This window comes from Lithobates pipiens, unplaced genomic scaffold, assembly GCF_037356315.1.
Source record: "Lithobates pipiens isolate NorthernLeopardFrog02 unplaced genomic scaffold, aLitPip1_a1.2 Scaffold_63, whole genome shotgun sequence".
NCBI lineage: Eukaryota > Metazoa > Chordata > Amphibia > Anura > Ranidae > Lithobates > Lithobates pipiens.
The window spans coordinates 1,192,636-1,216,947 of record NW_027507885.1 but is presented as its reverse complement, the minus strand read 5'-3'; the positions used below and the strand labels follow the sequence as shown (position 1 = coordinate 1,216,947).

The 24,312-nt window shown below is 47.9% G+C and overlaps 1 protein-coding gene across 2 annotated transcripts; it reads right to left on the bottom strand.

Moving 5' to 3' along the window:
- Window positions 1–3,202: 3,202 nt before the first annotated feature.
- LOC143958896 (ecto-ADP-ribosyltransferase 5-like) lies at window positions 3,203–24,009 on the bottom strand. Of its 2 annotated transcripts, none has more exons than XM_077467880.1 (8): window positions 23,460–24,009; window positions 22,770–22,834; window positions 19,637–20,336; window positions 18,837–18,869; window positions 16,788–17,018; window positions 12,625–12,792; window positions 8,991–9,146; window positions 3,203–5,746 (listed from the first exon to the last, which is right to left on the bottom strand). In XM_077467880.1, exons 2-8 carry the CDS (start codon window positions 22,830–22,832, stop codon window positions 5,619–5,621), a joined length of 1,479 nt encoding a protein of 492 aa, XP_077324006.1. In that variant the 5' UTR covers window positions 22,833–22,834; window positions 23,460–24,009; the 3' UTR covers window positions 3,203–5,618. The 2 variants fall into 2 exon arrangements, with proteins under 2 accessions (XP_077324006.1, XP_077324005.1); XM_077467879.1 differs by having other exon boundaries at window positions 23,411–24,008.
- Between the last annotated feature and the right edge of the window lie 303 nt (window positions 24,010–24,312).

Sequence of the window (24,312 nt, the reverse complement as noted above, 5' to 3'; positions counted from 1 at the left end):
ACAGCTCATGAAAACTCAAAATTCCTATCTCAAAAAAATTAGCATATCATGAAAAGGTTCTCTAAACAAGCTATTAACCTAATCATCTGAATCAACTAATTAACTCTAAACACCTGCAAAAGATTCCTGAGGCTTTTAAAAACTCCCAGCCTGGTTCATTACTCAAAACCGCAATCATGGGTAAGACTGCCGACCTGACTGCTGTCCAGAAGGCCATCATTGAGACCCTCAAGCAAGAGGGTAAGACACAGAAAGAAATTTCTGAACGAATAGGCTGTTTCCAGAGTGCTGTATCAAGGCACCTCAGTGGGAAGTCTGTGGGAAGGAAAAAGTGTGGCAGAAAACGCTGCACAACGAGAAGAGGTGACCGGACCCTGAAGAAGATTGTGGAGAAGGACCGATTCCAGACCTTGGAGGACCTGCGGAAGCAGTGGACTGAGTCTGGAGTAGAAACATCCAGAGCCACTGTGAACAGGCGTGTGCAGGAAATGGGCTACAGGTGCCGCATTCCCCAGGTCAAGCCACTTTTGAACCAGAAACAGCGGCAGAAGCGCCTGACCTGGGCTACAGAGAAGCAGCACTGGACTGTTGCTCGGTGGTCCAAAGTACTTTTTTCGGATGAAAGCAAATTTTGCATGTCATTCGGAAATCAAGGTGCCAGAGTCCGGAGGAAGACTGGGGAGAGGGAAATGCCAAAATGCCTGAGGTCCAGTGTCAAGTACCCACAGTCAGTGATGGTCTGGGGTGCCATGTCAGCTGCTGGTGTTGGTCCTCTGTGTTTTATCAAGGGCAGGGTCAATGCAGCTAGCCATCAGGAGATTTTGGAGCACTTCATGCTTCCATCTGCTGAAAAGCTTTATGGAGATGAAGATTTCATTTTTCAGCACGACCTGGCACCTGCTCACAGTGCCAAAACCACTGGTAAATGGTTTACTGACCATGGTATTACTGTGCTCAATTGGCCTGCCAACTCTCCTGACCTGAACCCCATAGAGAATCTGTGGGATATTGGGAAGAGAAAGTTGAGAGACCCAACACTCTGGATGAGCTTAAGGCCGTTATCGAAGCATCCTGGGCCTCCATAACACCTCAGCAGTGCCACAGGCTGGTTGCCTCCATGCCACGCCGCATTGAAGCAGTCATTTCTGCAAAAGGATTCCCGACCAAGTATTGAGTGCAGAACTGAACATAATTATTTGAAGGTTGACTTTTTTTGTATTAAAAACACTTTTCTTTTATTGGTCGGATGAAATATGCTGATTTTTTGAGATAGGAATTTTGGGTTTTCATGAGCTGTATGCCAAAATCATCAATATTAAAACAAGAAAAGGCTTGAACTACTTCAGTTGTGTGTAATAAATCTAAAATATATGAAAGTCTAATGTTTATCAGTACATTATAGAAAATAATGAACTTTATCACAATATGCTAATTTTTGGAGAAGGACCTGTATATGCTGAATTTATCTGCACCTTATTGGGACTATTGTTTGCACTTTTTTTTTTTTTTTTTTGAGTCATTTTATTGTTCTTTCTACATTAACTATTTTGTTGTTCAGATTGCACATATTCTTATTGGAAATACGGAATTGTATAGTTTGCACTCTACATGCACTTTATCCTATTATTATATATGTGAGGTTCAAGCTGTAATTGCTACTTTATATTGCATGATCTGCATTGGAATCACACTATACATATTTTGGATTTTGCATACTTTGCACATTGATTGGTATTTTATGCACTTTATTCATTATTATATGTGAGGTTTATTTAACATATATATATATATTTTTTTTTTTTTTTTTTTTTTTTTTTTTTAGTAAGCACCACATTCTTATATTTTTTTTTTTAAATCGTTTTAGTGTGGAAACGCCATTGATGTTGGCAGCTACTTGCTCGGTTAGATTTCATGGACTTTTTGGTTTGCACATTAGTACCTCCCCTTTTATCATTTGTTTTCTTTATAGGATTATGTATTTGATTGAACTCTCTAGAACAGTGGTGGCCACCTTGCTTGATTAAAAGGGGGCCTGAAGAGTGGCTTCTGACTTCACTAAATGTCCCCATAATCTTTGATAGACTGGGGACATGGTCTAGGAGATGTTGGAGACTGGGGACATGATCTAGGAGATGTTGGAGACTGGGCGACATGATCTAGGAGATGTTGGAGACTGGGGGACATGATCTAGGACATGTTGGAGCCTGGGCGACATGATCTAGGACAGTGATGGCGAACCTTGGCACCCCAGATGTTTTGGAACTACATTTCCCATGATGCTCGGCTGCACTGCAGAGAGCATCAGCATCATGGGAAATGTAGTTCCAAAACATCTGGGGTGCCAAGGTTCGCCATCACTGATCTAGGAGATGTTGGAGCCTGGGCGACATGATCTAGGAGATGTTGGAGCCTGGGCGACATGATCTAGGAGATGTTGGAGCCTGGGCGACATGATCTAGGAGATGTTGGAGCCTGGGCGACATGATCTAGGAGATGTTGGAGACTGGGCGACATGATCTAGGAGATGTTGGAGACTGGGCGACATGATCTAGGAGATGTTGGAGACTGGGCGACATGATCTAGGAGATGCTGGAGCCTGGGCGACATGATCTAGGAGATGTTGAGGACAAGAACTAGGAGATGATGGAGAGGGCAATATCTACCACAACTTCTTCAATATCATGGGCACCAGGAGTGGTGGGAGGCCATGATCTTGGGGGTTGTCAGAGACTGGGAATGTGATTGTAGACTGGGGACATGATGTGGAAGTTGTGGACTGGGGACATGATGTGGAAGTTTTGGACTGGGGACATGATGTGGAAGTTGTGGACTGGGGACATGAGACAACTAGAGAAGACCGCTCTTGCAGTCTATTTTTATATAGCGATCCTTCCACATCTGCGCTCCCTTCAGCCTCTTTAGAATTATGTTTAAAAAATGTGTTCTTTCTATCTGCTGGATCGATCATAGAGGACTGGAGGAGCAATATATGTACAGAGGGGCCAACGCAGAACGCAGGAAGATCGAGTGAAAGAAATGAACCATTTACCTAACAGAAACCAAATATAAATAATTTCCTTTAATGCCCTTCATGAGACTAAAACCCAGACTACTGCCTTATCAGTACCCCGAGGGTCGCATAATAGATGTCAAAAGGCCCAATGCAGCTCTAGAATGAGTCGGGCTCAGGACATAAAACGCATTGAACATAAACAATCATCACATTTTAATGAAAATTGTAAACCTCGAAGATCAAAATAGGAATATGTAACAATGAAAACAAATACCTGTTGATCCTGCCAGAAATCTTTTGAGCTAATAAACTTCTTGTACTGAGTTTTATTCAGTTACACTGATTCCAGCTATCGTGGACTATGGAATACCTCCTTCCTATGTTGGAAATGGGAAGGAGCTTCATAGTCCTGTCCTAAGGTGACATCAACTTCCTCTATATATTACCATATCTAAGGCCCGGTAAGCTGCAATATATAAATGTTCTGTTTTTTTGGTTTACATACATTTTATTTTTATTTTTTGTAGCCTCTGTAAACCTTCACCAAACCCTCCATGTCCTTGATGAGGGCAGTTTAAAATGGTCATCAATTTCCAGGCATAATGTTGGATAAAGCACACCAAGTACAATCCTTCCTTTTGACAAGTAGACAAGTAGGTAATGGCTGGATACTGGCTCCACCACCCTCTGACATTCATGGACCATGGCTGGACACCGGCTCCACCACCCTCTGCCATTCATGGACCATGGCTGGACACCGGCTCCACCACCCTCTGCCATTCATGGACCATGGCTGGACACCAGCTCCACCACCCTCTGCCATTCATGGACCATGGCTGGACACCGGCTCCACCACCCTCTGCCATTCATGGACCATGGCTGGACACCGGCTCCACCACCCTCTGCCATTCATGGACCATGGCTGGATACTGGCTTCACCACCCTCTTGGACATTCATGGACCATGGCTGGATACTGGCTTCACCACCCTCTTGGACATTCATGGACCATGGCTGGACATTGGTTTGTTCACCCCCTTTGAAATTTATGGGTCATGACTGGATACCATCTCTACCACCCCTATGACATTCATGGACCATGGCAGGACATCAGCTCTTCCACTCTCTTTTGACATTTATGGACCATGACTGGATGCTGTCTCTACAACCCTCTTTGATATTCATGGAACATGGCTGTATACCGTCTCCACCACCTGCAATGACATTCATGGACCATGGCTGGTTATGGACTCATTCACCCTCTTTGACATTTGTGGGCCATGACTGGATGCTAGCTCATTCACCTGCTATGATATTCTTAGACCATGGCTGGATACCAGCTCTTGCACCCTCTTTAAAATTCATGGACCATGACCAGATGCTGTCTCTTTCACCCTCTTTGACATTCATAAACCATGGCTGATCACCAGCTAAACCACCCTCTTTGGTATTCATGGACCTTTGCTGGACACCAGCTTTACCAAGTCGCTTGGGTATTTATGGATCATGCCTGGACACCATCTCCACCTTCTGCTATGATATTCATGGACCATGACTGAACATCAGCTCTTCCACCCTTTTTGATATTCATGGAACATGGCTTGATATTGGATCCACCACCATCTTGGACATTCACAAACCATGGCTAAATATTGCTCTACCACCCTCTTTGATATTCATGGAACTTGGCTTGATATTGGATCCACCACCCTCTTGGACATTCACGAACCATGGCTAAATATTGCTCTACCACCCTCTTTGATATTCATGGAACATGGCTTGATATTGGATCCACCACCATCTTGGACATTCACAAACCATGGCTAAATATTGCTCCACCACCCTCTTTGATATTCATGGAACTTGGCTTGATATTGGATCCACCACCCTCTTGGACATTCACGAACCATGGCTAAATATTGCTCTACCACCCTCTTTGATATTCATGGAACATGGCTTGATATTGGATCCACCACCATCTTGGACATTCACAAACCATGGCTAAATATTGCTCCACCACCCTCTTTGACATTCACGGATCATGGCTAGATATCTACTCAACCACCTGCTATAACATTCATGGACCATGGCTGGATGAAGGCTCATCCACCCTCTTTGATATTTATGGATCACAGCTGGATATTACTTCCACCATGCTCTACGACATTCTTCCAATCAGTTGATGTAAACACAAAATCAGATAAATGGCTCTTCTTGTTCGGGGGGCTCAGTGATCATTAGCAGCAGAGATTCTTGATGATCTGGTCCAGGCAGGTTTATGGAAGAATACACCAACCAGGAATAGATCTGTAGCAGTAATAATAAATGAGTATTTAACTCCACAAAAGAACTTAAAAGGCAATCTGGTATTTGTTGTCTACCCGTATCAAGAAAGAGTGTAAAGATGAACCAAAAACTAAAATGTACGAAATCCACCATCCCACCAGAAGAAGATTCTCACATCTTTGTATCCATTGCATCTACACAGTAGAAGACCTTTCCTTATCTGAGCACAGTTCTCTTGGTGGTAGATGACGGCTTTCACCAGACGCAGATTCACAAATCATTCACCGAAGCCGTTTCTTACATTGGAATTCACAGTTGTCTTCATTCATTTCCTCTTCTGTAGAAACTCGACCAAAATCGGTTTGTCAAGATTAGGATTCCAATCGTACCGACGACGGTCAATCCCCAGGTGATGTTCTTCACGGTGGCCTGCAGCTCATCTCTGGAAGCTGAGAGAAGAAGAAAAAAGATGAATCCTACACCGCTCACATCTGTATCTCCCGAAAAGATTGAGGGGTTTCAGTTTTGGGTGGACGCGTACGTATCGGTTCCCCCGGTACCTGCAGTAATGTGAGATCCAGGACCCTGATTGTAGAACATAGTTCCAGACATGTTCTTTATGGATTTCTACCTAAAGCGGTCATAATGGTTAAATTGTCTCTTTCAAAAATAACAAACATGTTCTACTTACTGGCTCTGTGAGGGTTTTGGCCTCGATCGTCCTCTTCTGGGCTCCTCTCTTGGATCCTTCTCTCCTCCTTGCATCACCATACAAAGCCACTTCCTATGGAGACACACGTGTGCTCACTCCAGAGCCGGGGCGTGTGAGTCCATAGGCACACACACTGCACAGCTCGGTCCCCCACTCACAGAACCTTGATTGACAGCAGCAGGAGCCAATGGCTTCCACTGCTACCTCTGTGTCCTGTGAGAAGAGAGAGATGGGAGAAGAGCTGACAGGCACAGTGATGGATGGAGATAGGCCTCTGGTAAGTATAAGGGGGTAATACAAACAGGGAGACGTTTCTTATCTTAATGGTGGGAATGTTCAGGCTTTAGAACCACGTTAATGGGGTGTATATAACATATCACCTTCATCTCCACCCATCTGTAGTCCTCAGAGGGTAAGTGTGGCTCCAGAGGGGCAGATGGCTGTTTTATTGATATCAATATAAACCTGAGAAGCTGAATCTCAGATTACACACACAGCTGAATGACACACCCCCTTCTTCCTCTCCTGTACAGACTGTGACATACAGGTCCTTGGGGCCCGTTCACATTGGATGCGGAGGGGCTATTGCCCCCTGAGCAAAATGCCTCCTTTTATATTGATGCCAGTTCTCACCACAAATGTGATAAAAAATTGTAAGCACAGGGGGAGCCAGTGCTGGGCTTTCCTATCAGCAATCTACAAGGGAAGAGCCAGTGCTGGGCTTTCCTATCAGCAAACTACAAGAGAAGAACCCATGCTAGGCTTTCCTATCAGCAATCTTCAAGGGAAGAGCCAGTGCTGGGCCTTCATTTCGGCAAACTACAAGGCAAGAGCCAGTGCTGGGCCTTCATTTCGGCAAACTACAAGGCAAGAGCCAGTGCTGGGCCTTCATTTCGGCAAACTACAAGGCAAGAGCCAGTGCTGGGCCTTCATTTCGGCAAACTACAAGGCAAGAGCCAGTGCTGGGCCTTCATTTCGGCAAACTACAAGGCAAGAGCCAGTGCTGGGCCTTCATTTCGGCAAACTACAAGGCAAGAGCCAGTGCTGGGCCTTCATTTCGGAAAACTACAAGGGAAGAGCCAGTGCTGGGCTTTCCTATCAGCAATCTTCAAGGAAGGGCCAGTGCTGAGCCTTCCTTTTGGAAAACTACAAGGGAAGAGCCAGTGCTGGGCTTTCCTATCAGCAATCTACATGCGAAGAGCCAGTGCTAGGCTTTCCTATCAGCAATCTACATGCGAAGAGCCAGTGCTGGGCTTTCCTTTTGGAAAACTACAAGGGAAGAGCCAGTGCTGGGCTTTCTTATCAGCAATCTACAAGGGAAGAGCCAGTGCTGGGCTTTCCTATCAGCAAACTACAAGAGAAGAACCCATGCTAGGCTTTCCTATCAGCAATCTTCAAGGGAAGAGCCAGTGCTGGGCCTTCCTTTTGGAAAACTACAAGGGAAGAGCCAGTGCTGGACTTTCCTATCAGCAATCTACACGGGAAGGGCTAGTGCTGGGCTTTCCTATCAGCAGACTACAGGAGAAGAACCAGTGCTAGGTTTTCCTATCGGCAAACTACAAGGGAGGAAAGCCCAGCACTGGCACTAATTTATTGTTTTATAAGTACATTGCTTTAGTAATTGTATTCAGTTTCCTTTACATAATTTTATTCAATTTTTCATGTTATGTGATTGGGAATTCATGTGAAGTTTGGAGCACTTGCACTTTACTGAGGATTGGGAGACTGCATTGAGCACGTAATACATTCAGGAGGGTCATATAATACATACACTGGCACTTTATGATCACCCCGCGCTGCACTCCTTTGTTTTCTGTAGTATGACATATTTAGGAAGCGGGGGAAGGGCTGGCAGCCTTTTCTTTTATCTGCTTGTTTTGCAGAGCTGCTCACGAGGTTTTGACACAGATTTATATGGTGAAGGACCTGGACTGAGTTGAGTATAAAAAAATCATTCAGAGATTTTGGGTTGGCTCCTCTTGCTCATGCTCAGTAGGTAAATGATGAAGAGGATGCTGTAGTTCACACCAAGGATTGGGATAACACCTTATGGGTTGTTCTAGATACTGTAGAGAGGAGGGAGGGAGTTGGGCGATGTGGAAGGATATGGAGAACACAGAGGATTGGGGTAACGTGGTTACTCCTCCTTATGGGTTGTTCTAGATATTGTAAAGAGGAGTGAAGGAGGGCAATGTAGAGATGGAAAGACATGGAGAACACCAAGGATTGGGATCACACAGGGTTTACTCCTTATGGGTTGTTCAAGATATTGTGTAGAGAGGAGTGAAGGAAGGAGGGAGATGGAGGGGTGGAAGGACATTGAGAACGCAGAGGATTGGGATCACATGGGGTTACTCCTCCTCATGGGTTGCTATATGTATTGGAGAAAGGAGTGAGGGAGGAGGGTAAGGTAAAGGTGGAAGGACTTGAAGGACACACCCTGGAGGGATCCTTGAAGGAGGACTTTAAGCCTCCATACACCTGTGTAGCAATAGCTGGGAACAGACTATGAGGACTCGCCATCCATTCTTGGCACACTTCATTGTGAACCCAATGCACTGTGAGTGTGTGTTGTGTGGCGTGGCTACCCTCTGCGGGGATGTACATGGGCGAGCACCATATCATGTGTAGAGACTCTACCAGGAAGTATTTCTCTATCTTTGTAAACCTTTGAAGAAAAATAGAGGATAGTCATTAGATGACTGGAAAGGTTCCTCCGATGTACCGGCTCTGATATCTGGACACTTGTGTAGCACTAGCCTCAGCTATGGGTGGAGACTACCCGATAACCACACCCATAACCATGGAATCATGGGACCCCTATATAGACAAGAACTGTGTCCTCCTATCTGGGACTATGGCTTGAAGGGTGGAACCAGTAAGGAGTTATACTTTGGAACCTAGGGGCCCTTCGTTAGTTCAGGAACTGGCTTATCTATCCAAAGGCTGGAGGAGCCCTACAACACCCTCGTCCTGATTACCTTGCAGAACGGATATGTGTTCCTGCAGATTCTTCACCGTCTCCAGATTGTGGGAAATGGAATCCTGGACATCGGTCACCCTCGTCCTGTCAGTGTCCAGAGCTTCCTCCATATCATGAAGGCGGATCTTAGTGTTCCAGGCAAAGTCCCGGAGGTCTGAGGAGGAAAAATGGCCAGAGGACACGTGTCAAATGTGGTCAGTGAAAAATGTGAGGTACCCCCAAATAATAACAAGGACTGCAAGTACCACCACATAGTACAGCCCAATTTCAGGCCCATTCCAGCCGCCCCCAGATATCAGTACCTCATCCTCCTACCCCCAGACACCCCTAGATATCAGTACCTCATCCTCCTACCCCCAGATATCAGTACCTCATCCTTCTACCCCCAGACACCCCTCGATATCAGTACCTCATCCTCCTACCCCCAGACACCCCTAGATATCAGTACCTCATCCTCCCACCCCCAGACACCCCTAGAGATCAGTGCCTCATCCTCCCACCCCCAGACACCCCTAGATATCAGTACCTCATCCTTCTACCCCCAGACACCCCTCGATATCAGTACCTCATCCTTCTACCCCCAGACACCCCTAGATATCAGTACCTCATCCTCCCACCCCCAGACACCCCTCGATATCAGTACCTCATCCTCCTACCCCCAGACACCCCTAGATATCAGTGCCTCATCCTCCCACCCACAGACACCCCTAGATATCAGTACCTCATCCTCCCACCCACAGACACCTCTAGATATCAGTGCCTCATCCTCCCACCCCCAGACACCCCTAGAGATCAGTGCCTCATCCTCCCACCCCCAGACACCCCTAGATATCAGTGCCTCATCCTCCCACCCCCAGACACCCCTCGATATCAGTACCTCATCCTCCTACCCCCAGACACCCCTAGATATCAGTACCTCATCCTCCCACCCCCAGACACCCCTAGATATCAGTACCTCATCCTCCCACCCCCAGACACCCCTCGATATCAGTACCTCATCCTCCTACCCCCAGACACCCCTCAATATCAGTACCTCATCCTTCTACCCCCAGACACCCCTAGATATCAGTACCTCATCCTCCCACCCCCAGACACCCCTAGAGATCAGTGCCTCATCCTCCCACCCCCAGACACCCCTAGATATCAGTGCCTCATCCTACCACCCCCAGACACCCCTAGATATCAGTACCTCATCCTCCTACCCCTAGATATCAGTACCTCATCCTCCCACCCCCAGACACCCCTAGATATCAGTGCCTCATCCTCCCACCCCCAGACACCCCTAGATATCAGTGCCTCATCCTCCTGCCCCCAGACCCCCCAGGTATCAATGCCTCACCCTTCTGCCCCCAGACACCTCCAGCTGTCCACACCTCATTCTGCCAGTTCCAGACACCCTCAGATATTAGTGCTGCTTTCTGTATCATTGTGAGTGCAGAATTCCATGCTGAAAAGGACAGATCAGTGATCCCCTGAAATCCCAGGATGCCCTCAGTCTTGCAGGTTGAAAAACAATTGACATATCAACCAACTTGGAAAGCTGAGGACAGCGACTCCCTATCATAAAATTGAGTTCTTCTAAGACTCTCTATGGTAACATGGAGTCCTCATAACACCCTCTATGGTAACATGGAGTCCACATAACACCCTCTATGGTAACATGGAGTCCTCATAACACCCTCTATGGTAACATGGAGTCCTCATAACACCCTCTATGGTAACATGGAGTCCTCATAACACTCTCTATGGTAACATGGAGTCCACATAACACCCTCTATGGTAACATGGAGTCCTCATAACACTCTCTATGGTAACATGGAGTCCTCATAACACCCTCTATGGTAACATGGAGTCCTCATAACACTCTCTATGGTAACATGGAGTCCTCATAACACTCTCTATGGTAACATGGAGTCCTCATAACACTCTCTATGGTAACATGGAGTCCTCATAACACCCTCTATGGTAACATGGAGTCCTCATAACACCCTCTATGGTAACATGGAGTCCTCATAACACTCTCTATGGTAACATGGAGTCCTCATAACACTCTCTATGGTAACATGGAGTCCTCATAACACTCTCTATGGTAACATGGAGTCCTCATAACACTCTCTATGGTAACATGGAGTCCTCATAACACCCTCTATGGTAACATGGAGTCCTCATAACACTCTCTATGGTAACATGGAGTTCTCATAACACTCTCTATGGTAACATGGAGTCCTCATAACACCCTCTATGGTAACATGGAGTCCTCATAACACCCTCTATGGTAACATGGAGTCCTCATAACACCCTCTATGGTAACATGGAGTCCTCATAACACCCTCTATGGTAACATGGAGTCCTCATAACACCCTCTATGGTAACATGGAGTCCACATAACACCCTCTATGGTAACATGGAGTCCTCATAACACCCTCTATGGTAACATGGAGTCCACATAACACTCTCTATGGTAACATGGAGTCCTCATAACACTCTCTATGGTAACATGGATTCCTCATAACACTCTCTATGGTAACATGGAGTCCTCATAACACCCTCTATGGTAACATGGAGTCCTCATAACACGCTCTATGGTAACATGGAGTCCTCATAACACGCTCTATGGTAACATGGAGTCCTCATAACACTCTCTATGGTAACATGGAGTCCACATAACACCCTCTATGGTAACATGGAGTCCTCATAACACTCTCTATGGTAACATGGAGTCCTCATAACACCCTCTATGGTAACATGGAGTCCACATAACACTCTCTATGGTAACATGGAGTCCTCATAACACTCTCTATGGTAACATGGAGTCCTCATAACACCCTCTATGGTAACATGGAGTCCTCATAACACGCTCTATGGTAACATGGAGTCCTCATAACACGCTCTATGGTAACATGGAGTCCTCATAACACTCTCTATGGTAACATGGAGTCCACATAACACCCTCTATGGTAACATGGAGTCCTCATAACACTCTCTATGGTAACATGGAGTCCTCATAACACCCTCTATGGTAACATGGAGTCCACATAACACTCTCTATGGTAACATGGAGTCCTCATAACACTCTCTATGGTAACATGGAGTCCTCATAACACCCTCTATGGTAACATGGAGTCCTCATAACACTCTCTATGCTAACATGGAGTCCTCATAACACCCTCTATGGTAACATGGAGTCCTCATAACACTCTCTATGCTAACATGGAGTCCTCATAACACCCTCTATGGTAACATGGAGTCCTCATAACACTCTCTATGGTAACATGGAGTCCTCATAACACTCTCTATGGTAACATGGAGTCCTTCTAGCACTCTCTATGGTAACATGGAGTCCTTCTAGCACTCTCTATCGTTACATGGAGTTCTCATATTGCTTCTCTAGGGTAATATGGGGTCATCCTAACACTCTCTTGGGTAACACTCACCCAAGCCCATTGACTAATTTATCTCTAAAAGGGTTTAATGGCTTCATGTGTTACTTTATACTTCTTCCTCCAAGGGTGAAGGTTTTTTGGGGTGACTGTGGTGACTCTAGATCCAGGGTGACCCTGTCCCCATATATAGTGACCTGTCTGGGGTTTATTCATACACCTGTGTACAGACAGGTCCAGTAGGTGACTTACCGTCCAGCTTGGTGCGGATCCTGTCCAGTTTCTCCTCCTCCCCCCGGAGGGATCTGCGGTCTATCAGCTCCTCTTTCAGCAGCAGATTCAGGATATTGGTGGTGTGATGGAAGACCTCGGCATACGGACTGTGCTGGTCCTGGATGGATTCCATCTGTGATTTCACCTCTGCAGAGAAGAAAGGACTCGTTGTCATCTGAACACCAAAGAGTAATAAGAACGGGAAGGGTTTGTGGGACTTTATATGAAGCAGAACTCTAAAGTAGGTGTGCAAAATACATCCCTCGTCCATAGACAGAGATTCATAGTAAATGATGTAACGTTGGTAACAATAGAATACATTGTTCAGGTTTGATGTAAACATAAATGATCCTAAAATTGATAATCATGAAGATAACATTTTTGATGAAAAGCATAGTCCTGGAAAATCTCAAACACATGATTGCAAGGTGTAGCATATTATGGCTCTACGCGTTTCATGGAGTTATCCGCTCATCAGGAGAAATTTGAGGTAAAAATATCTATAAAAGAGATAAATGAATGCAAAAGGATCAGATAGCTGGTACGAGGGGACAGAAGGAAGAGGAGGGACATACATTCCCCAATCACTCTTACCTAAAGGTCAGCTAGATCTTCAAGAGATAGTGTTGACAGCTGAGGGAGCCATGGGTCCTCTCCACCTAGCCTTCCACACTATCTTATACCCTGATGGGCTGTAGTCTTACCTTCTGCGGGTTCACATACTTTGTTACTTTTTCACAGAAGTCCTCTGGAATCATCATACAGTATATGCTACACTATTTCTTTTGGGGTATTACAGTCCTTTAAGATGTTTCACTCCCTGCTGTTTGTGCCACTGTGTGGCTGTGGAGACTGCTGCCTCAACTCCCGGGGATGTTTATTCCCATGGCCCCCTCAGCTGTCAACACCATGGCCATGGCCCCCTCAGCTGTCAACACCATGGTCATGGCCCCCTCAGCTGTCAACACCATGGCCATGGCCCCCTCAGCTGTCAACACCATGGTCATGGCCCCCTCAGTTATCAACACCATGGCCATGGCCCCCTCAGCTGTCAACACCATGGCCATGGCCCCCTCAGCTGTCAACGTCATGGCCATGGCCCCCTCAGCTGTCAACACCTTGCCATGGCCCCCTCAGCTGTCAACACCATGGCCATGGCCCCCTCAGTTATCAACATGGCCATGGCCCCCTCAGCTGTCAACACCATGGCCATGGCCCCCTCAGCTGTCAACACCATGGCCATGGCCCCCTCAGCTGTCAACACCATGGCCATGGCCCCCTCAGTTATCAACACCATGGCCATGGCCCCCTCAGTTATCAACACCATGGCCCCCTCAGCTGTCAACACCATGGCCATGGCCCCCTCAGTTGTCAACACCATGGCCATGGCCCCCTCAGCTGTCAACACCATGGCCATGGCCCCCTCAGATGTCAACACCATGGTCATGGCCCCCTCAGTTGTCAACACCATGGCCATGGCCCCCTCAGCTGTCAACACCATGGCCATGGCCCCCTCAGATGTCAACACCATGGTCATGGCCCCCTCAGTTGTCAACACCATGGCCATGGCCCCCTCAGCTGTCAACACCATGGCCATGGCCCCCTCAGCTGTCAACTTCATGGCCATGGCCCCCTCAGTTATCAACACCATGGCCCCCCTCAGCTGTCAACACCTTGCCATGGCCCCCTCAGCTGTCAACACCATGGCCATGGCCCCCTCAGTTATCAACATGGCCATGGCCCCCTCAGCTGTCAACACCATGGCCCCCTCAGCTGTCAACACCATGGCCATGGCCCCCTCAGCTGTCAACACCATGGCCATGGCCCCCTCAGTTGTCAACACCATAGCCATGGCCCCCTCAGCTGTCAACACCATGGCCATGGCCCCCTCAGTTATCAACATGGCCATGGCCCCCTCAGCTGTCAACACCATGGCCATGGCCCCCTCAGTTATCAACACCATGGCCATGGCCCCCTCAGCTGTCAACGCCATGGCCCTCTCAGCTATCAACACCATGGCCATGGCCCCCTCAGATGTCAATGCCATGGCCCTCTCAGCTATCAACACCATGGCCATGGGCCCCTCAGATGTCAACACCATGACCATGGCCCCCTCAGATGTCAACACCATGGCCCCCTCAGCTATCAACACCATTGCCATGGCCCCCTCAGATGTCAACACCATGACCATGGCCCCCTCAGATGTCAACACCATGGTCCCCTCAGCTATCAACACCATGGCCATGGCCCCCTCAGATGTCAACACCATGGCCATAGCCCCCTCAGATGTCAACACCATGGCCATGGGCCCCTCAGATGTCAACACCATGACCATGGCCCCCTCAGATGTCAACACCATGGCCCCCTCAGCTATCAACACCATTGCCATGGCCCCCTCAGATGTCAACACCATGACCATGGCCCCCTCAGATGTCAACACCATGGTCCCCTCAGCTATCAACACCATGGCCATGGCCCCCTCAGATGTCAACACCATGGCCATGGCCCCCTCAGATGTCAACACCATGGCCATGGCCCCCTCAGATGTCAACACCATGACCATGGCCCCCTCAGATGTCAACACCATGGTCCCCTCAGCTATCAACACCATGGCCATGGGCCCCTCAGATGTCAACACCATGGCCATGGCCCCCTCAGATGTCAACACCATGGCCATGGCCCCCTCAGATGTCAACACCATGACCATGGCCCCCTCAGATGTCAACACCATGGTCCCCTCAGCTATCAACACCATGGCCATGGGCCCCTCAGATGTCAACACCATGACCATGGCCCCCTCAGCTATCAACACCATTGCCATGGCCCCCTCAGATGTCAACACCATGACCATGGCCCCCTCAGCTATCAACACCATGGCCATGGCCCCCTCAGATGTCAACACCATGGCTATGGCCCCCTCAGATGTCAACACCATGGCCATGGCCCCCTCAGATGTCAACACCATGACCATGGCCCCCTCAGATGTCAACACCATGGTCCCCTCAGCTATCAACACCATGGCCATGGCCCCCTCAGATGTCAACACCATGGCCATGGCCCCCTCAGCTATCAACACCATGGCCATGGCCCCCTCAGATGTCAACACTATCTCTTGAAGATTTATCTTACCTTTAGATAAGAGTGATTGGGGAATGTATGTCCCTCCTCTTCCTTCTGTCACCTCATGACTACTATATGATTATCTGATCCTTTTGAATTCATTTATATCTTTATAGATATTTTTACCTCAAATTTCTCCTGATGAGTGGATAACTCCATGAAACGCGTAGAGCTGTTATATGCTACACCTTCCAATCATGTGTTTGAGATTCTCCAGGACTATGCTTTTCATCAAAAAATGTATCTTCATGATTATTGTGCCCAACCCTTGTCCTCAACAGGACTATGTCTGCCGTAAATGCTTCCTCTGTCCAGAGCCAGCACTATACAGGACCCCTTCACCCAGTCACCAGACGTAACTCAGTGTAGGGTGAACAACAACATCAAACTCCTTTATTCCAGTACCACAGATATACAACTCAGAGACACTCCCCCACCCCCACCCTTGGATTCAGGGCGGGGTAAACTGTCCAATCACAAGAGGGAAGGAGAGGACAGAAGAAGGAGGAAGGGAAGGAAAAGAGAGGAGAAGGGAGGAGAGGGAAGGAAAGGAGAGGATAAGGAAGGAGAGGAGAAGGAGGGAGGGAAGGAAGGAGAGGAGAGGGAAGGGGGAAGGTAAGGATGGGAGAGGAGAAGGGAGGAGAGGATGGGAAGAGGGACAGGAGAGGGAGGTGAGAGGGAGGGAGGGAAGGAAAGAGATGAGAAGGGAGGAGAGTGAGGGAAGGGAAGGAGAGGAGGAGAAGGGAGGAGAGGAAGGGAAGGACAGGAGAGGAGAGGGAGGGAGGGAAGGACAGGAGAGGAGGAGAAGGGAGGAGAGGAAGGGAAGGACAGGAGAGGAGAATGGAGGGAAGAGGCAAGGAAGAAGGAAGGAGAGGAGAGGGAAGGAGGAAGTATAGGAGAGGCAAAGGGAGGAGAGGGAGGGAAGGAGAGGAGAGAAGGGAGGAGAGGAGAGGGAAGGAGAGGAGAGTAGAGCCTCCTTGGCTGTAATGAAGAGAACGGTTTAGTTCCACTGAACAGATTACCTTCCAGTTCCTCGTGAAGAGCTTTAACGACCACAGCCTGGTAGGCGGTGAGACTGGCCTGGGCCTTCACCACATCGTGGGCATGTGAGATGTTGGCTTGGACCTGGTCCCATTCCTCGTGGTTCCGGACAGCCAGCTTCTCCAGCGCTGCGATTCGCTCCTCCTGCTCAGACAGAGGGGAGGAGACTTTGTTCTTCTTAATATTCCCGATCTTCTGTAATTTGGAGGAGTCTGAGAAGACAGATTGGTGACAAATGACACAGCTGACTGTAATATGATTATCCCCGATGATTGTCGGCTCCATCTAATCTTCTTTTTTCTAAATTGAGGAATTTCAGGAAAATACCACATTGTGGTCACCAGATGGCGCTGACAATCATATTAGAGATCGTTCGTTGTGTGAATGGTGAATATTTCACACGTGGACCTCCGGATGTTTGCTGATTGGTGTCACCGGAGAGAAGGGGGAGGGGGGGGTCACAGACAGTAATATATAACTAAGGGGTGTCTAACCTTTCCACACTCCATCCAAGAGAGGAATAGAGGGGAGGAGAGAAAGGGGAGAGGAGACCAGAGGGAAAAGGAAGGAGGGGAGGAGAGAAGGGGGAGAGGAGACCAGAGGGAAAGGAAGGAGGAGAGGGGAGGAGAGAAAGGGGAGAGGAGACCAGAGGGAAAGGAAGGAGGAGAGGGGAGAAAGGGGAGGGGAGAATGTCAGTTGGACCCCTCTCTCTCACACCAGGCGGTGCACTGGCGCTCTAACGCTAAAAATAGCGCCTGCAAAGCGGTGTATATACCCCTCCTCCGCTGAAATCAATAGGCAGTGCTTTGCAGTGATTTTAACCCTCTCTCAGCCGCTAGCGTGGGGGGGGGGTAAAAGCGGCCCGCTAGCGGCCGAATAGCGCAGCAAAATTGATGGTAAAGCGCCGCAAAAAATAGCACAGTTTTACTGCCGGCGCATCCACCACCCCAGTGTGAAAGGGGCCTAAGAGAAGGGAGGAGAAGAGAAGAAAGGAGAGGGGAGGAGATGAGAAGAGACAAGAAAAGAGAAAGGAGGAAAGGAGAAGAAAGGAGAGAAGAGACAAGAAAAGAGAAGGGAGTAGAAGAGAAGAAAGGAGAGGGAAGGGAGGAGAGGAGAAGAGACAAGAAATGGGAAGGGAGGAGAAGAGAAGACAGGAGAGGGAAGGGAGGAGAGGAGAGGAGAAGAGACAAGAAAAGGGAAGGGAGGAGAGGAGAAGAGACAAGAAAAGGTAAGGGAGGAGAAGAGAAGAAAGGGGAGGGAAGGGAGGAGAGGAGAAGAGACAAGATAAGGGAGGGGAGGAGAGGAGAAGAGACAAGAAAAGGTAAGGGAGGAGAAGAGAAGAGAAGAAAGGGGAGGGAAGGGAGGAGAAGAGACAAGATAAGGGAAGGGAGGGGAGGAGAGGAGAAGAGACAAGATAAGGGAAGGGAGGGGAGGAGAGGAGAAGAGACAAGAAAAGGGAAGGGAGGAGAAGAGAAGACAGGAGAGGGAAGGGAGAAGAGACAAGAAAAGGGAAGAGAGGGGAGGAGAGGAGAAGAGACAAGATAAGGGAAGGGAGGGGAGGAGAGGAGAAGAGACAAGAAAAGGGAAGGGAGGAGAGGAGAAGACAGGAGAGGGAAGGAAGGGGTGAGGAGAGAGAGAGGAGAACATACAGTAGATCCCATGATTCTGCCATCAGGCACACAATAGCAGTAATGATAAGGGGGATGAAGAGTATCTGTCATACGGAGTATAGAATACATTGCAGGAGAGGAGAAGAGAGCTTTCATTGTTATGTCATGTAGTGTCTTGTGATGTCATTGTTATGCCATGTGATGTCATAGTTATGTCATGTAGTGTGGTGTGATGTCATAGTTATGTCATTGTGATGTCATGTAGTGTGGTGTGATGTCATAGTTATGCCATTGTGATGTCATGTAGTGTGGTTTGATGTCATTGTGATGTCATGTAGTGTGGTTTGATGTCATTGTCAGAAGTCTCCAGCCATTGGTCGGATCTATGTCCTATAGGAGGGATGAGCGTTGTCTCCTTACCTGACTGACAGATCGCTTCCGTCTGCTTCTCCCCTGTGAAGACAGATTGGAATCCTCATTGTGTGGACATGTAGTACCGGGATTATAACCCTCATCAGATCACAGATACCCCACTACACCCGTCATCATCTCACCCTCACAAAGGACGGACGATTTTATTTACTTTCAGCTTTCACTAAACCTGCCAATTGGCAATCCGGTGATATCGGCTGACTCAGCCGGGAACAAGGAAACTAGGAAAATGTTCCATCCAATCAGATCTCTTATCTTTATTGATCGTCTATAAAGTACAAATTATCAGAAGTTCCATCTATCTAGAACACCATAAACCACCCACAAGTATCGGGGACTTCCCAGAAGCTCCTGTGGGGGGTGGGGGAGGGGTGCAGCAGGTTGGGCCGCTATCAGATCTGCACAATCATAGAGGAGGGAAATGTGATGAGATGCTGTAATCGCTGATCATGTGACCGCTGTGATTGGCTGGGTCACCGCGCCCGAGAGGGAAATGTCCAGAAATCTCTGGATTTGTGTTGGGATCACATGACACAGAACTCCTCCCCATCTATAAATGATTCCCTATAAAATTCTATCAATAAATTCTATCAATAAATAAGTAATAAATTGGATACAATAACAAATACAAATATTAATAATCACAATAATAAATAAATGAATCGTTGATTTAATATTGAACTATTATTAATTTATCTAATCAAATAATTGAAAGATAAAAAATAAAAAAACATTTCCGCTGTCCTGGGATTTTATTCGGAATATCTGGTGATGAGCCAAGTTCTTACCTCCCATGATGGCGCAGTTGAAGTAGCTGCAAAGCTGGCCGGTGCTCTCCAGAACGTAGGTGGAGTTACTCTTCTTGACATAGGTGAATTTCTCCGTAGGTGGGATCAGAACTTCATCCTCCCCGGGGTAAAACGAGAATTGGCCAATCTCGGCACCAAAGCAGGTGGTTATCTGGAAGAAGGAAATCACCCCGAAGGTTTCAGCCTTGGAGCTGTTGAGGGAAGTGGAGGTGAATCTCCCAAACTTAAAGAGAGGAGAGGCCTTGAAGGTGTCCCAGCTCCCCCGGAACGTGGTGTACACTTTTCTGCAGTCCGGTTTGAGGATCTGCAGGGCTCTGGTCAGGTAGAAGTGAAGAGCTTTGAAGTGAAAGTTGTCCATGTAGTCCTTGAGAGAGGCTCCAGCGATGGTGAGGTTGGCGTTCATTTGCTGGTATATGGGGTTCTTTTCGGGGAACTGGTCGGTGAACACCAGTAGAGCGATCCCATGCTCATCCTCAAATTCATCCGGGAGGTTGACTATGGACACCATCTTTTTCCACACTTTAGACGCCCTCTTCCAAGCTTCGTCAAATTCCTGGTTGGCCTTCTCCTGCCGCAGGATCCTGGGCATGACGTCATCGTTGAGTTTGTCCACACACCCAATGTACTGGTCATCGAAGACGTTGGGTTTGAACTTCAGCTCGTAGGTGTTGCCGATCGTCTGAAGAGATAAAATAAATTAGGGGCCAAACTTAAAGCTTTGATTTTTATTGGATGGGTACATTGGTCCAGGTTGGCACAATGGAAATCATTGGTACATTGGTACATTGGTCAAGGTTGCCACAATGGAAGTCATTGGTACATTGGTCAAGGTTGCCACAATGGAAGTCATTGGTACATTGGTCAAGGTTGCCACAATGGAAGTCATTGGTACAATGGTCAAGGTTGCCACAATGGAAGTCATTGGTACATTGGTCAAGGTTGCCACAATGGAAATCATTGGTACAATGGTCAAGGTTGCCACAATGGAAGTCATTGGTACATTGGTCAAGGTTGCCACAATGGAAGTCATTGGTACATTGGTCAAGGTTGCCACAATGGAAGTCATTGGTACAATGGTCAAGGTTGCCACAATGGAAATCATTGGTACATTGGTCAAGGTTGGCACAATGGAAGTCATTGGTACATTGGTCAAGGTTGGCACAATGGAAGTCATTGGTACATTGGTCAAGGTTGCCACAATGGAAGTCATTGGTACATTGGTCAAGGTTGCCACAATGGAAGTCATTGGTACAATGGTCAAGGTTGCCACAATGGAAGTCATTGGTACATTGGTCAAGGTTGCCACAATGGAAGTCATTGGTACATTGGTCAAGGTTGCCACAATGGAAGTCATTGGTACAATGGTCAAGGTTGCCACAATGGAAGTCATTGGTACAATGGTCAAGGTTGCCACAATGGAAGTCATTGGTACAATGGTCAAGGTTGCCACAATGGAAATCATTGGTACATTGGTCAAGGTTGCCACAATGGAAATCATTGGTACATTGGTCAAGGTTGGCACAATGGAAGTCATTGGTACATTGGTCAAGGTTGCCACAATGGAAGTCATTGGTACATTGGTCAAGGTTGCCACAATGGAAGTCATTGGTACATTGGTCAAGGTTGCCACAATGGAAGTCATTGGTACATTGGTCAAGGTTGGCACAATGGAAATCATTGGTACATTGGTCAAGGTTGGCACAATGGAAGTCTTCACCTGATAGATCTTCCGTGTCCTGGGCCAAGGTGCTTCCCCTATGAAGATTGACCATAGGAGGTCGCTCAACTGCCAGGTTGCCATTTACAGATTATTTAATGAATACAAGATGTTCTCTAATTGGGTAGAGGCGGGGCGGTAATGTCACAATCTTTACCCCATCCAATCAGAGAACACCTATCATTCAATGACAAAGTACAAGGCTTTCTGTGATTGACGGCAGTGCCGGATGAGTGACCCCTGTAGTCATTGTGTAGTGGTGCAGATGCTCAGCACAGGACCCAGAAAATCGCAGCTGTCATTGTAGTAGCACCAACTACTACTACAGTGATCTCCAGCCTCCCCATAGGTTCTATAGGTAGGAGATATACTCTACATACCTACAAACTACCTGGAGGACCTTAGGGTTGGGGCAGAAGAGGGGGGGGGGGGCTGGAGATTGGAGCAGGAGAAAGGGAACTTGAAAAGAATGGCAAGAGAGGGGGGCTTAGAGAGTCGTGAGGGTGGGGGGGGGGGGTGAGGATGGAGAGTGGGGCAAAAGGGGAACCTGAGCAGTGAAACAGGGGAGGGAAGACCTGGGGAGAAGGGCAAGGGAGGGGGCCTGAAAAGTAGGGGAGCAGGGCAGGCAATTCAGTTCGCATTGTGCGCTATACAAGTATTTAATTCATTCATTCAGAAAAGGGGGGACCTGGAGAATGGGGCAGGTGAGGGGGGCATGAAGAGTGAGGTAGGAGAAAGGGGGTGCAGTGCAGGAGAAGGGAGAAACTGGATAATGGGACAGGAGAGGAGGAACCTGGATAATGGGGCAGGAAAAGGGGGCCTGGGGACATGGTGAGCAGGGAAGTTCAGGGGGGACCTGGGGAGCGAGACAGAAGAGTGGGGATGTGGGGAGCAGGGCAGGAGAGGGAGGACCTGGAGAGCAAGACAGGAGAGTGTGGAGCGGGGCAGGAGAGTGGGGATGTTGGGAGTGGGGCAAGAAAGTGTGGAGAGAGGCAGGAAAGGGAGACATGGGGGGCAGAGAATTAGAGGGGGGGCATGGGGAGTGGGGCATTCGAGGAGAGGCATGGGGAGCAGGGCAGGAGAGGGGGGCATAAGGAGTGGGGCATTAGAGGGGGGACATGGGGTGCGGGGCATTAGAGGGAAGGCATGAGGAGTGGGGCATTAGAGGGGGGACATGGGGTGCAGGGCAGGAGAGGGGAGGCATGAGGAGTGGGGCATTAGAGGGGGGACATGGGGTGCAGGGCAGGAGAGGGGAACAGGGAGTGGGGCATTCGAGAGGGACAGGGAGCGGGGCAGAAGAGGGGGGACGTGGGCCAGAGAAAATAATTTTACAATAAATGAGATTTTATTTCATTTTTCAGCATCACAGGACAATTGTGTCTGTCCTCGTATTACCTCCACATGTTCACATCCAATCAGCAGGCAGAATATTGCAGCCAAAAAGTTCTTTATTCTCATCTCTGTGCAGGAAAGAGAACCGGTCATTGTCAGACATTCCAGAGATTATTAATCATCAGAAACTCCAATCTGAGATAACAAAATTATAATACTACAAAAATACCAATAGAGAGACATAGAGAGACATAGAGACCAATAGAGAGACATAGAGACCCATAGAGAGACATAGAGAGACATAGAAAGACATAGAGACCCATAGAGAGACATAGAGACCCATAGAGAGACATAGAGACCCATAGAGAGACATAGAAAGACATAGAGACCCATAGAGAGACATAGAGACCCATAGAGAGACATAGAGACCCATAGAGAGACATAGAAAGACATAGAGACCCATAGAGAGACATAGAGACCAATAGAGAGACATAGAGACCCATAGAGAGACATAGAGACCCATAGAGAGACATAGAAAGACATAGAGACCCATAGAGAGACATAGAGACCAATAGAGAGACATAGAGACCCATAGAGAGACATAGAGACCCATAGAGAGAACTAGAGAGACATAGAAAGACATTACAGACATTGAGAAGAGAAGTGATCAGAGAATGAGACTTCAGAGTGTTGATGAACCTCACCTGGAGAAGGGGGAGGAAAAGGAGACTTCAGAGGACCAATGAGCCTCACCTGGAGGAGAAGAGACCAGAGAATGAGACTTCAGAGTGTTGATGAGCCTCACCTGGAGGAGAAGAGACCAGAGAATGAGACTTCAGAGTATCGATGAGCCTCACCTGGAGGAGAAGAGACCAGAGAATGAGACTTCAGAGTATCGATGAGCCTCACCTGGAGGAGAAGAGACCAGAGAATGAGACTTCAGAGTATCGATGAGCCTCACCTGGAGGAGAAGAGACCAGAGAATGAGACTTCAGAGTATCGATGAGCCTCACCTGGAGGAGAAGAGACCAGAGAATGAGACTTCAGAGTGTTGATGAGCCTCACCTGGAGGAGAAGAGACCAGAGAATGGGACTTCAGAGTGTTGATGAGCCTCACCTGGAGGAGAAGAGACCAGAGAATGAGACTTCAGAGTATCGATGAGCCTCACCTGGAGGAGAAGAGACCAGAGAATGAGACTTCAGAGTGTTGATGAGCCTCACCTGGAGGAGAAGAGACCAGAGAATGAGACTTCAGAGTGTTGATGAGCCTCACCTGGAGGAGAAGAGGGAGGCTTCATAACAGTATCTTAGTAACAACTTTCGGTTCCTTATTACTAGAAGTGAAATCAGGTAATATTTACCATCCTAGACGGGCCGATGAGTCAGTCATTTATTTTCTTCCATTGTTTCCTTCATCTATAACATTGTCAGGTGATAATGGATGATGACTCAAGAAAATTCCCCGCTACCCGGCTCAGCATTCCAGGACTGGAACCAGCCGGGTCACTTCTACTGATCTTTTCTGCATCGTTATCAGGAGGGAGTGTGGAGGAGACACAGCAATTCTATAATCCAGACCCACAGGGGGCGCTCATCACTTCTGTCA